General features: G+C 45.7%; 1 protein-coding gene across 1 annotated transcript in view; it reads right to left on the minus strand.

The window, feature by feature from the left end:
* RSPH6A (radial spoke head 6 homolog A) overlaps positions 1 to 15074 on the minus strand; it is a 50882-nt gene that overhangs the window by 32427 nt on the left and 3381 nt on the right. The window contains exons 3-5 of the mRNA XM_069089059.1: positions 13500 to 13731; positions 5082 to 5849; positions 4139 to 4280 (exon numbers count right to left, since the gene is read on the minus strand). Of these exons, the coding sequence (XP_068945160.1) occupies positions 4139 to 4280; positions 5082 to 5849; positions 13500 to 13731 (1142 nt within the window). The remainder of the gene's footprint in view (positions 1 to 4138; positions 4281 to 5081; positions 5850 to 13499; positions 13732 to 15074) is intronic.

Raw genomic sequence — 15074 nt, forward strand, 5'->3', positions numbered from 1 at the left:
AGACAGAGAGAGACAGAGACAGAAAGACAGAATGACAGACAGAGAGACAGAGACACAGAGACAGAAAGACAGAGTGACAGAGACAGAGAAGAGAGACAGAGACGGAGAGATAAAGAGACAGAGAGAGTCCTGACAATCCAGAGAAAGGAGAGTATCCAGGAGGAGAGTGATGGACAGTTTAAAGGCTGCAGAGGTCAAGGAGCATGAGGACTGAGAAAAGGCAGTTGGATTTGGCAGCTAAGAGATCCTTAGGAATGAGAGTGAGAGGAGAGAAAGTAGGGGCCCCTGCTATAGATATGCATTGTTCTTTTCAAGGAGTTCAGTTACAAACGGCAGAAGATACATAAGATGATAGGAGGGGTGGAGAGACCGTGGGGTGTTTTGTTTTGGTTTTCCCCCAAGATAGGGGAGCCATGGGCATGTTTGGAGCCAGTAGAGAGGGAGAGATTAATAAATCAAAGAGTGAAGGTGCCAGAGGGGGCAGTCTGCTGGAGAAGACAGGGTAGACAAACAGAGGGTCAGCCTTGGTGAGGAGTGAGGCCACCTTAGACAGGGGGTGGGGGGAGGAGAGAGGGGCCCAAGGCCCCCACAGGTGGCAGATCCAGTGCATCCAGGCCATCAGTAGTCACCCAGCTTCTATCAAGAACTCTGTCAGTGACCCCTGTCCCCTTGCTGTCCCTCCCATAAGACACTGCCATCTCCTGATTGTGCATGCTGACCCCCAGGCGCAGAATTCTCTCCTTCCTTTAAATCTCAGCTAAAACCCCACCCTCTGCAAGAAACCTTTCCAGATCCTCCAGAATGACACGCCTACTCTCTGATGCCTGTCTCCGTCTACCGCCTTTGCCCATAGTGGTTTGCCTGTTGTCCCCCTCCCCGTTAGACTGTAAGCCCCTAGAGGGCAGGGATTATCTTTTTGCCTTCTTTGTATCTCTGGTGCTTAAATACTTATTAACTCAACCAGCTCCTGCCCTTCGGCAGCTTGCATATACACAGTAGTATATAGAAAACCTATGGACAGCACCCGGACCTGAGATCTCCCTGGCATGGCAATCTCCCAGGTGAGGAAATCCCCTTCACTAATTCAGTTCTGCTACAGGGTGCTGTCCAGGGTTTTGAGAGGTTCATCGGCCAGCTCAGGGTCACCCAGTAAGTATGTTTCATAGGTGAGACTTGAACCCCACTCTTCCTGGCCCTGAGAGCCAGCCTCTCTGTACGCTCTACCAGGGCTGCTTCTGTTTCACATACACAGAACATTTTCAACATATGCACAAGGAAAATACAAGGTAATCTGGGTTGGGGGGAGTCATGCACAGCATCTAAGGGGACCCATTCCCTCTCAGCTCCAACTACCCAAGGGAATGCTTGGAGCTGAGCTTTGACAGAAGCTAGGAAGGTGAGGAGGACGGGTACAAAGGCATGAGACAGAACATGGGAAGCCACCAGTTTGGAGGAGTGTGGGAAGGGGAAGCCAAATGGGAGAGCGTGTATCTGATCCTAGAGGTAAGACTGAGGCACTGTAACTAATATCTTGAAGGTGGAGTGATTTTGTCAGACCTGACTTTTAGAAATATCACTTAGGCAGTTAGGTTGGTGCCGTAGTGGATAGACGGCTTGGCCTGGAGTCAGGAGGACCTGAGTTCGAATATGACCTCAGATGCTTCCAAGCTGTGTGACCCTGGGCAAGTCACTTCACCTGGCTTGCCTCAGTTTCCTCATCTGTAAAATGGGGACACTGGAGAAGGAAATGGCAAACCGGTCCAGTATCTCTGTCAGGAAAACCCCAAATGGTGTCACAGAGAGTCAGACATGACTGAAACAAATAAACAATAAGAAAGTTGTATAGAGAATGGGTTGAAGAGGGTCAGACTGGAGCCAGGGAGGCCTCTATATGAGGCCTCCAGAGATGACTCCCTAGGCCTTACTCTACACACTTTAATGTCTGAGGGGGAGTCATTTTTATTAGTTAACATTGCAAACGACCCTATCCTTGTTCTTAATCTGACTAGAACCCTCAGGGGGCAGGACACCAGGAGAAGAAGGCATAAGTGGCCAGGGCAGGGATTTTCCCAGGGGTCATGCTAGGGAAAAACTTCAAGAGGAGCCTAAGTCTGGTGAGGCAGTGTTCTCCCCTTTGTCCTTGTGACTTTGAAACCAAGATACTGAAAGCATTTTCCTAAAAAATCTTTGAAGCCTATAGAAAAATCCAGCAATGCCTCTACTAAACATATATTATTTTTGCCAATGAGTCAACAAGCACTTATTAAACACCTACTATTTGCCAGGCTTTCTGGTGCTAAGCAATGGAGATACAATAAAAAGCAGAAGACGGTCTCTGTTCTCAAGGGGCTCCCAGTCTAAGGAGGGAGACAATGTGCAAACAAAGGGACACATATAGACAAAATATTTATAGCAGCTCTTTTTACACTAACAAAGAACTGGAAACTAAGGGGTCACCACCAATTGCAGACGACTAAACAGATTATGGTATGCAAATGTAATAGAAAATTATTGCATCATAAGAAATGACAATATAGATAGTTTTTGTGAAACCTGGGAAGACCTTTATGAACTGATGCAGAGAGAAGTAGAAATAAGAGAACAATTTATAACATAACGGTATTATAGAGGAAACAACTTTGAAAGACTCCAGAACTCTCTGGTCAATGCTATGAGAAACTGATTCCAAAGGACTGAGATGGATGGAGCACAGTACCCACTTCCTGACAGAAAAGGGATGAATTTAGGCTGCAGCATTAGAGACATATTTTTGGATATAGCCAATGAGGGAACCCACCTTGCTTGGCTATCTATATTTGTTATAAGATTTTTCTTTAATTTCCCCCCATCTTGTACAGAAAGGGTTGAGGTGGCAGGAAGAGAAGATTAATGCCTATTACTTGGGCAAAAGAATAAAATTAAAAAGAAAAACTGGTTCAGGAAAGAAACTTAGGGGAGTTGAAATTTCAGATCTCAGTAGGAGCAGTGACGTCACTACTTAACAGTTTAAAGCCAACACTGCCACTTTATTTAATTTTCCATTTTAAATTAAAATTTTAAATTCCATTTAATCTAGATTACCAATCCAGTGAATTCACCTTAGTGGTCTCAGGCTGAAGGAGGAAGATGAGTTTAGGGAGGAAGTGGGAGTTTTGAGCTCCACTGAAAAATGATTAATTGTAAGAGAATTAATTCGGGGTAAACCAGGAAGCTGGGAAGGCACCGGGGGTGACCCAACTGCTTGAACGTGCACTGTGCATGCATGGGAGCTCCAAGGTCGGACCTGAGAAAAAAGCTGGCTTCAGATACTTCCTAGCTCTGTGACTCTGGGCAGTCACTTAACCTGTCTTTGCCTTAGTTTCCTCACCTGTAAAGTAGGAACAATAACAGTACTTCCCGCCCAGATTTGTTTGGAGAACAAGATGAGATAACATTTGTGAAGCATTTTGCAAAGCTCAAAGAGCTGTAGAAATGTTACTATTACTATATTACTAATACTCTGGAATCTGCGTGTCTGTGTGTGTGTGTGTGGGGGGGGAGAGTGAGCTTGTACAGAGAGCCTAGTGCACCACCTGGTGGGGCATGCAGATATTGCTCCCAGGGAGCTATCCCCACCCCTCTCCAGCCCAGTTGGGGGGGGGGCGGGGGAGGGTCACACATCCTTATAGAAGAGGGCTGGGGCAAATACTTTCTGGTATTTATTTATCCTGCTCCCATTAGACTGGAGCTTTTTGGGAGAAGAGATCCATATCTTCATACCCCTATCACCAACACAAGGGCTGAATAAATGCTTACTAATTTGAGACACCCAGAAAATAAGGCATGCTCTTGGCTCAGTGGGACTTCCTGACCTTTGGTTAGGGAGAGAGTTCTCCTCCCTCCCCCATTCTTCCCTCCTTACTGTCCAGAGAAGGTACTCATGTTCCCAGATAATGCTGGCATCCTTGCTGACTAGAGATAGCAGGGAGGGCTTCCTGGAGGAAGTGGGACAACATGGGAGTATTTCCAGGGGCTCAGAGAAGGAAGGGAACCCCCTGGGCTGGGGCAAAGGGTGAAGGATAAAGAGATGGAGAGGAAGATGGGAGGGAGAGAGAAGGAGGGAGGCTAGGAGGCTGGGGGAGGCAACCTGAGTCAGTACCTGCATCTTCAGACAGCGGGGTCAGGAGGGGGGGTCCGATTTCCTGTTCCACCTCCTCTGGTTCATCTGCCTTCTCCTCTTCCTCCCCCAGCTCCTCTTCCTCCTCAGACTTCTGGTTGGGATTCACCCAGGTGCAGCGACCCTGGGGAGCGCCGGAACTGGGTCAGGGCCCCAAAGCCCTCAGTCATCTAGGAGGTCAGGGGCACAGAGCACTGGGGTTCTGTACACCCCAGGAGTCTTGGGGAAGGTCCAGAGGACCAGGGATCATGCTACTGATGGACCCAAGACCTCCCCTGCCCCACCCCCTCCCTTCCTGTACTCTAAATCTATGAGGCCCTGATTCCACCCACTGAAAATGGCCCCAGAGTTCTCCCTGGTGCCCTGAAGAAGTGACCGGATTGGGAGCAGGAGATTCTGAGTTCAAATCCTGCTTTTGCTTCTTATTAGCAGAGTAAGCACCTGCCAGATGTCACAGAGGGACTGAGTGTTGGCCCTGGAGTCAGGATGACCCGAGACCTAATCCCTCCTCAGGCGCTATCTGCATGAGCCTGGGAAAATCACTCTGGGCAAATTTCCCCACTTGTATTTTACAATGGGGGTAGTTAGCACCTCCCTCCTGGGATTATTGTGAAAAGCAAAGGGCATACAGGTAAAGTACTTTGCCAACCTTAAAGCCTGTGGAAATATTACAACTGCTCTTGTTACTACTGCTGCTGCTACCACCACCACCACCACCACCACCATTACGCCCCCTGTGACCCTGGGCAACAACAGCCAGCAATAATAAGGGCTGCGTTTCCGAGGCTCCTTAAAGGGGCAAAGCCCTTGCCCTCGGTCGTCTGGGCACCAGTCTCTTGAGGGCTGGGCGGTGGGTGGTCTCCCAGGCCCACCGCCCCGCCCGTCCGGCCCACCTGCGGCAGGATGTGCCGCCCCGCCCGCCCACCTGCGGCAGGATGTGCTGGCTGTGGTGCACCCAGTTGGCCAGCGAGTCCACGAGCTCTCCCACGGGGACACCCTCGAAGTCCGGGTTCTCCTCGTAGCTGTCGCGCCCCGCGCCACCCTCTTCCTCCTCGTCTCCCTCCTCCTCCCCGAACTGGTAGAAGCCGAGCGGGCTGATCTGGGTGCCGGCCGAGATGCGCGCGATCTGCGCTCGCAGGTAGTTGGCCTCGGTGCCCGGGAAGGGCGGGTAGCTGATGACGGGCGTTTCCAGGTGGCCCGTGAAGAATTTCTTGATCTTGCGCGCGTTGACGATCTGTGCGGGCGTGACGTGGGGCAGCTTGGTCCAGGGGCGGCCCGGCTCATTGCACACGAAGTAGAGGTACTTGTTGGCCCCGGTGCGGCTGTCCTCGCGGGGGATCACGGGCGGCGGCTTCCACGTGGGCTTGGGCGGCTCGTCCACCTCCTTCTCCTCGTCTTCCTCGCCCTCCTCCTCGCCGCGGCCCTCCACGCCCTCGCCCGCCCCCTCCACCAGCTCCTCGGCCTCCTCCTCTTCCTCCTCCTCCTCGCCCTCGCGGAACTCCACCTCGGCCACCAGGTAGTTGCGCTCCAGGCCCAGGATCTTGCCCCAGAAGCGGCACGTCTGGATGGGCTGCTGCTCCACCAGCTGCTTGAGGGACAGGAAGATGCGGAAAGTCTCGTCCGAGTTGAGCCCCACGCCCGCCTGCTCGAAGTAGAAGGCCGACTCGATGATGTTGGGCACCGGGATCTCCGTCTGCGAGAGGGGAAGGGAAGGGGGACGACTCAGAGCCCCCGCTCCTAGCCACAGCCGGGCGGAGGAGGGGAGGGGGAGCGGCCGAGACACCGGGGGTCAAAGGGGAAGGGGGAGCGGCCGAGAGAGCAGGGGTCCAAGGGGGTGGAGCGGCCAAGAGTGGGGGGGGCACCAGGGGGAGGAGGAGGAGCTGCCGAGAGACCGAGGGGTCCAAGGGGAGGAGGGGCCGGCGAAGAGCCGGGGGGTCCAAGGGGGGGAGGGAGCAGCCCAGAGACCAGCTAGTCCAAAGGGGGGAGGGGGAGCGGCCGAGAGACCAGGTGGTCCAGCCTCTAGTCCTGCCCCGCCCTCCTCCTTGCCACCTGTTTACGGAGGAAAAGATGGATGGACCAAGGACACCCAGCTAGCTGGCTTCACTCAAAGCCGATCTTGAGACTCTAGCTTCAGCTCTGCCCTCCCACACTGGGGAGGGTGCTTGGGTTTGCTCCTGCCCTGACTGATGCCCCACAACCCTCTAGCTCCCTAGTGCTTGGCATGGAGTAGGAACTTAATAGATCCTTGGCGATTCATTGGAAGGCACTTGTGGACATATCCAAACTGGACTCATTGTACTGGGAAGGAGCAGACTAGGGCAGCACACACACAGTGGGGAATCAGACAATATGCGTGCTAGAAGGGCCTTAGGACACAGAACCTTCAGCAAAAAGGGGCTAAAGATTGTGTGAGCTGGAGGGAAGGAAGCCTTAGAACGTGGAACATCAGAGCTGGGAGGGCCCTGAGAACAGGGAATGTCAGGGCTGGGATGGGGCTGAGAACAGGGAATGTCAGAGATAGGAGAGGCCTTAGAATAGGGAATGTCAGGGCTGGGAGGGACTTAGAACAGGGAGTATCAGAGCTGGGAGGGCCCTTAGCATATGGAATAGAGATTATCCCCACTGGAATTCCATATTCACAACCTCTCAGAGCTGGAAAGTAGCTCAAATGTCAGTGAGCGAGACTTGTATCTGAAGGAGAATCCTTATTGTCACTAGTAAAGCAAAGTCTGATGATGAAGGAAGGGGAGGGCAGGGTGGGTGGGTGGGTGAAACAAAGAATTGAGAAGCTTAAGGTTCCTTAGACAATGGGAAGGTTGTTGTGAATGAATGTTACTGAGTCACAGGAAATAAAAAAGTGATTCTTGGGAATGTTGGGAAGTATGAACTGAAGGATGGGGAGGGAGCAAAACTAGAAGAATTTCTCCAAAGACAACAAACAGCACATAAAGGAGCACTTGTGGGCAGCCCTGAGTCCTCCAAAGAGGCACTGACCAGCCCTGCCTCCAGAGACCCCAGGGAGGAAGAGTGGTGCCCACCCTCTCAGGGCCCTCCCAACTCTGACCCTTCCTGATCTGAGGCCCCTCCCAGCTCTGATGTTCCCTGTTCTGAGGTTTCCCTCCAGCTCCCACACTCTTTAGTCCCTTTACACTGAAAGTTCTGTGTCCTAAGGCCCTTCTAACCCACACATTGTGGCCTCCAGGGGCTCAGAGACTCAGGCATGTCCGTCCACAGACACCAGTGGATTTCTTTCTGCTTGATTATGTTCATTTGTTATTTCTCTCAGCTTTTCACTGAGGAAGGGATGGGGGCTAAATTTACTGGTTGCTAAAAGAAAAAAAGAGGGCCTCAGAAACACTTTTTTTTCAATGTACTGAAGAAACCACAGGAAAAAAAACCCCCAAATTTGGAAGGAAGCAAAGACAAGCAGGGCAGTTTGAAAATAAGATGAGGAATTTGTTACCTCCTTTTTAAAGCCAGCAGGATGAAATGGAGATTCGTAGTTTCATCCACAAACCTCCTTTGGTGTCCTCACAGCATGTAGAAATGCCCTCTGTGTGTGTATGTATGTGTGTGTGTGTGTGTGTGTGTAAAAGTCCATAATTAAACCAATATTTAAGAATTTCCTCTACAGCAGCAGCAGTTGTCAAACTTTTTAGTCTCTGGATCCCTTTACACTCTTAAAAATTATTAAGGATCCCCCTCAAAGAGCTTTAGTCTCTATGGATTATATCTATCCATATTTACTCTATTAGAAATGAAAACATCTTAGTATTAATATGAAGATGGTTTTGCCCTTTCAGATCCCCCGAAAGGATCTTGGGGACCCCCAAGGGACATTGGACCACATTTTGAGAAGCACTCTTCTACAGGATGAAACCTTGGACTGAATTCTTCCAGGGAGCAGAAACCCCACAATGCAGCTTCTCTCTCTCTTTTCCTGGCTAGCTCTAACAGTCAGGGAATCTGTCCTCACATGAAGATGAAATTGGCTTCCCTAAAATTTCTACTTAGTTCTGGAGGTAGTTCAGTGGATAAAATGTTAGGTCTGGAGTCAGGAAGACCTGAATTCAAATCTGGCCTCAGATACTTACTAGACCTGTGACCCTGGGCAAATCACTAACCTCTGCCTTTCTCCACTGGAGAAGGAAATGGCCAACACTCCACAATCTTTGCCATGAAAACCCTGTGGACAGTATTGGCATGCTATGGTCCTCAGGGTCAAATCCCTTTTCCATAAGACAGTACCTCAAATGCTTAAAAACTGCCCTCATGTTATCCTAAGTCTTTTTTCCCCCTGACTAAATACCCACTGCTCAATTAAAGGATTGGAGAGCTTGGAATATGATATTTCAGAAGACAAAGGAGCTAGGATTAACCAGGAATCACCTACCCAGAAAAACTGGGTATAATTCTTGAAGGGTAAAAATGGATATTTAATGAAATAGAGGACTTTTGAGCATTCCTGATGAAAAAAAAACAGAGTTGAACAGCAAGAAAAAAAAAGATATTTTCAAATCCAAGACTCAGAAGTTAAAAAAAAAAGGTAATCAGGAAAGAGAAATTATAAGGGATTCAATAAAGTTAAGCTGTTTACATTCCTATGTGGGAAGATGATACTTGTAACTAACTCTTAAGAACTTTATGATGATTAGAGCAGTTGGAAAGAGTATATAAAGATAGAGGGTGTGGGGACAAGTTGACTTTGATAAGATGATATGAAAAAATAAGAAGTGAGAAAGAGAACTGCACTGGGAGAAGAGGGAAGGGGAGAGAATGGGGTAAAATATCTCATATGAAGAGGCATGAAAGACCTATTACAGTAGAGGGGAGAAGAAGGAAGGCATTGCCTGAGCCTTACTCTCATTGGAATTGGCTCAAAGAGGGAATAACATACACACTCAGTTGGGTATAGAAATATATCTTACCTTGTATGGAAGTAGGAGGGGAAAGGGACAAAAAAAAGGGGGAGGCTGATAGAAAGGAGGGCAGATTGAGGGAGGTGGTGGTCAAAAGCAAAACACTGGTGCACATATATAACCTATATCAAATTGCTTATCATGGGGGGAGGGGAGGAAGGGTGGGAGAAAATTTGGAATTCAAAATTTTAAAAAAAGAATCTTAAATCTGTACATGTAATTGGGGGGAAATAAAATATTATTTAAAAAAGAGAGAATGATGAGACAACATGCCAAAATTTATGGGATGCAGCTAAAGAGGCACATAGGGGAAAATGTATATCTCTAAATGCTTACATCAGTAAAATAGAGACAGAGCAGATAAATTAATTGGGCATGCAACTAAAAAAAAAGACTAGAAAAATAATAAATTAAAAATCCCCAATTAAACACCAAACTGGAAATCCTGAAAATCAAAGGAGAGATGAATAAAATTGAAAGTAAAAAAACCCATAAAACCAGGAGCTGGTTTTATGGGGGGGGGGGGAATCAATAAAACAGATAAACCATTCATTAATCTAATTTTTTAAAAGAAAAAAACAAATTACCAGCATCATAAATGAAAAGGGTGAATTCACCACCAATGAAGAGGAAACTAAAACAATTATTAGGAGCTATTTTGCCCAATTATATGCCAATAAATTTGACAATCTTAAGTGAAATGGATGAATATTTATAAAAATATAAATTACTCAGATTGACTGAAGAGGAAATAAAGTACTTAAAGAACCCTATCTTAGAAAAGGAAATTGAACAAGCCATCAATGAATTCCCTAAGGAAAAATCCCCAGATCCTGATGGATTCATAGGTGAATTCTACCAAACATTTAAATAACACAATTCCAATACTATATAAATTATTTGAAAAAAATAGGGAAAGAAGGAGTTCTACCAAATTCCTTTTATGACACAAATATGGTGCTGATACCTAACCCAGGAAAAGCCAAAAAAGAGAAAGAAAACTATGTACCAGTTTCCCTAATGAATATTGATACAAAAAATTTAAATAAAATACTAGTAGGAAGATGATAGCAATATATCATAAGAATCATACACTATGATCAGATGGCTTTTATACTAGGAACATAGGGTTGATTCAATATTAGGAAGACTATCAACATAATTGACCATAGCAGTAACAAAACCAATAGAAATCATATGATTATCTCAGTATATGTAGAAAAAGCTTTTAACACAATACACTTATTTATTTAACAACACCTATTCCTATTAAAAACATTAGAGAGCGTATAAATAAGTGGAACTTTCCTTAAAAATGATAAGTAGTATCCACCTAAAGCTTTCAGCAAGCATTATATGTAATGGGGATAAGCTAGAAGCTTTCCCAATAAGATCAGGGGTGAAGCAAGGATGCCCATTATCACCACTATTTTTCGATATCGTACTAGCTATATAGCAATAAGAGGAGAAAAAGAAATTGAAGGAATTAAAATAGGCAATGAGGAAACAAAACTATGACTCTTTGCAGATGATATGATGGTATACTTAGAGAATCCTAGAGAACCAAATTAAAAAACTAGTTGAAATAATTAACTTTAGCAAAGCTGTAGGATATAAAGTAAATCTACATAAATCACCAGCATTTCTGAATGCTACCAACAAAGTCCAGTAGCAAAATACAGGAAGAGAAATTCCATTTAAAATAATTGTAGACAGAATAAAATACATGGGAGACTACCTGCCAAGACCAACTTAGGAACTATATGGACATAATTACAAAACACTTATCACAAAAATAAAGTCATATTTAAATGACTGGAAAAAAAACTGCTCATGGGCAGGTCAAGCCAGTAAGATATAAAAATGACAATTCTACCTAAATTAATTTACTTATTCAGTGCCATACCAATCAAACTACCAAAACATTATTTTATAGAGCTAGAGAAATAATAACAAAATTCATATCTTTGAACAAAAGGTCAAGAATATCAAGGGAATTAATGAAAAAAAATGTGAAAGAAGGTGGTCTAGCTATATTAGATCTCATGTTATAAAGCAGTAATCATCAAAACAACCTGCCACTGACTAAGAAATAGAACGATGGGTCAGTAGAATAGATTAGGTACACAAGACATACTAGTAAATGACTTTAGCAATCTAATGGCTGATAAACCGAAAGATCCAAGCTTTTGGGACAAGAACTCACTATTTGACAAAACCTGTTGGGAAAACTGGAAAACAGATGACAGAAACTAGGTATAACCCAACTTCTCACATTGTATAACAAGGTAAAGTCAATATGGGTCCATGATTTAGACATAAAAGGTGATAACACAAATAAATTATAAGAACATGAACTAGCATACCTGTCAGATGTATGGAGAAGGGAAGAATTTATGATCAAACAAGAAATAGAAAGCATTAGGTGTAAAATGGACAATTTGCATTATATCAAATTGAAAAGCTTTTGTACAGACAAAACCAATGCAAACAAGATTGGAAGGAAAGCAGAAAACTGGGAAACAATCTTTACAGTAAGTATCTCTGATAAAGGCCTCATTTCTCAAATACATAGAGAACTGAGTCAAATTTACATAAATGAAAGTCATTCCCCAATTGATAGGTGGTCAAAGGATATGGACAGTCTTTAGACAAAGAAATGATAGCTATTTATAACCAAATGAAAAAATCATGGCTGCTTAGAGAAATGCAAATTAAAATAACTCTGAGGTACTATTTCACACCTATCAGATTGGCTAACATGACAGAAAGAGAAAATGATAAATGTTGGAGGGGATGTGTGAAAATTGGGACGCTTGGATGCAGTGTTGGTGGAGTTGTGAACTGATCCAGCCATTCTGGAGAGCAATTTGCCCAAAGGGTTATAATAAAACTGTGCATACCCTTTGACCCAGCAACACCACTACTAGCTCTATATCCCAAAGAGATTTTTTTTTAAAAGGGGGGGTGGGGGGAAAGGACCTACATGTACCAAAAAATATTTACAGTAGCTCTTTTTGTGGTGGCAAAGAATTGGAAATTAAGGGGATGTCCATCAATTGGGGAATGGCTGAACAAGTTGTGGTATATGAATGTATTGTGTATGAATATAGTATATGAATACTATTGTGCTAGAAGAAATGATGAGCAGGTAGACTTCAGAAAAACCCAGAAAGACTTACATGAACTGATGTAAAGTAAAGTGAGCAGAACCAGGAGAACACTGTACACAGTAACAGAAATATTGTATGATGATCAACTGTGAATAACTTAGCTATTCTCAGCAATACAATGAGACAATATCAAAGGACTTATGATGAAAAATGCTGTCTCCCTCCAGAGGAAGAACTGATGGAGTCTGAATACCAAGCAAAGCATACTTTTTTACACTTTTTTTTTGTTTGTGTCTTCTTTTACAACATTACTAATACAGAAATATGTTTTGTGTGACTGCACAAATTTCTTACCATCTCAGGGAGGGGAGAGAGGAGGGAGGGATGGAGAAAATTTGGAACTCAGAATATTAAAAAATAAATGTTAAAAATAGTTTTTAATTGAGGAAAAATAAAATATTTTTAAAAATAAAGTGATTCAAAAAGAAAGAAGTCTTTTCCATTCTCCCCTCATGGTCTCTCTTTGATTTTAGAATTTAAACATGGAATGTCAAGATTGGAAGGAACCTTGGAATGTCAGAGCTGGGAAGACTTTTGAACAGTGACAATGAAAGCTCCAACCTCCTCCCTTCATTCTATAGCTGAGGAAAAGAGGGTCAGAGAAGGGACAGAGACTTACCCAAGGTGAATTGGTGGAATTCCTGTATTCAGCACAGGGAAGAGAAGGGAATAAGCATTTATATAACACCTACTGTGTGCTGGGCATTGAGTTAAATGCCTTACAATTATTATCTCACTTGAGGTATTTGGAGGATGGAAAGGACCCTGGATTTGGCATCAGAAGATCTGGCTTTAAATCTTGCTGCAGTCACTACATATATGACCCTGAACAAATCACAGAACGTCCCTGGGCCTCAGTTTCCACATGTGTAACACGAACGGGTCTCTGAGTTTGAGATGAGCCTTAAGACTCTGTGTATCATGCATTTGTATGTATGTGTGTGTACATATAATCTACACACATGTGTAGGTAGTATAGAGTGCTGGCAATGCACACGTATGCACATGTACATACAATGTGTGTGTACATGTAGATACCATCTGTGAGTGTGGTATTATGCAATGCATAATACATCATGTGTTTATGTATTGTGTAGTTGCATGTATGTGTGTATGTGCCTGTGTGTGGGGGGCCTCGGCTGCCATGTCTCAAATGGGGCCTTCGTGCCCCGTTGCCCCATCCCCCAGGGGATACCAACACTCTGGTCAGCTGGGACACAGAAGGGACGAGGGATAGGGCAGTGGGCTTACCGCCTCCTCTTCCATCTCCTGCTCGCCCTCTCCTGCCCCCCGGAGAAACAGGATCTTTTGCTTTTCAGCCATCTCATAGGTGGGCTGCATCTCGGGGTCATCCCTCAGGGTATCCAGCTTCTTGTGGAACCACTCCTGCTGGACTGTCCGGTTCATGGACTCCAAGATGGCCAGGGGGTCCTCTGGCCGCTCGTTCAGGATCTTGGTCAGCAAGTTCACCAGGTGCTCATACCTGCAGGGACAGGAGTTCTGAGAGCAATGGCTAGGCTTCCCCGGGGCCTCCCCCCGAAAGCAGACTCAGGGAAGGGAGGCAGGGGCTATGCTCAGGGACAAAGATTGGGCTCTTTGCCCCCTGGGAGAATGTGAGGCATGGGGGTGGGGCATTCATCATGGCCCTTCCTGGATCCCCACAGACTATGGGATCCAGTCCAGAGCCCTTGGCCTGCTCCTTATCCTCAGAAAGAATCCCAGAGATCAGCTCTGGTCCAACCCTTTTAATTGAGATCCAGAGGAGATGAGGCACATGCCCAAGGCCACACAGCAAAGGTTCAAACCCAGGCTCTTCCGCGACAGTATCAGGGAATATTGATCAGAGTCCTTCTCCACATTTGGAATGGCTCCAGGTCCCACAGGAAGGTAAGAGCAGAGCCAAGGCTTGAGTGCAGACCACCTTTATCCGAGGCCCACCTCATGCATTATATAAATCTAAAATCTGCTATTGCTAACCCTTTCTATTCTAGGCTCTTTCTCACCTCCAAGCCTTTGCCCAGGCCATTCTGGACACCTAGAATGCCTTCCCACACCATCCTGCCCCCTTACTCCCTTCAGTACCTGTTAAGGCATCACAGCATCTGAGTTTTCCCTTACCTGATATCTCTAAAAGGCTTTCCCTATTTAAGAGATAGAGACACACACATAGAAAGAGAGAGAGAGGCAGACAGACAGAGACAGAGAGACACAGAGAAGAGAGTTGGAGAGAAAGAGAAAAACAGAGTACATAGAGTTAGCTCTGCTTTCCTTGACAAGACCAGGGGCTTCCCAGAACAGTGGAAAGAGAAGGGCTGTCATGGACCCAGGTTTTAACCCTGCCCAATCTCTTCCTGAACTTGCTGTGTGACTTCAAGCCCCTCCCACCTTCTGCACCTCAGTCTCCCCCCCCCCCCCCCGGTAAAATGGGTTAATGACAACCCTTCCTTCCTTATGCCTCCCTCCTAGGGCTGTAGTGAGGACATAAGGGCCTTAGAGCACAACTCCATCATGCCACAGATGGGGAAACTGAGTCTAGGGGAGGGGAGGTGACTTGCCCCAGGCCACACAAGTCTCAGCCGCAAAGCCAGGATCCAAACCTAGGTCCTCTGACTTCACATAAGCTATGATGAACAAGAAAGTGTTTCAAAGATCAGAGAACAGTTCTCTCAGGGAATGGTAGGAAGATCCATAGACTGGAAGGCAGGAGCCCTGAGTCACCTGGCCAGTTTATTTCTAATCCATTCCAATCCAAGAAGCATTTACTAAACCCTTTCTGTGTACAAGGCATTCTGCCAGGTGCTAAGACATAACCAAAACCCAATGCCT

This window comes from Petaurus breviceps, unplaced genomic scaffold (assembly GCF_028583685.1).
Source record: "Petaurus breviceps papuanus isolate PSGF00001 unplaced genomic scaffold, PetGlider_PUasm1.0 185, whole genome shotgun sequence".
Lineage (NCBI taxonomy): Eukaryota > Metazoa > Chordata > Mammalia > Diprotodontia > Petauridae > Petaurus > Petaurus breviceps.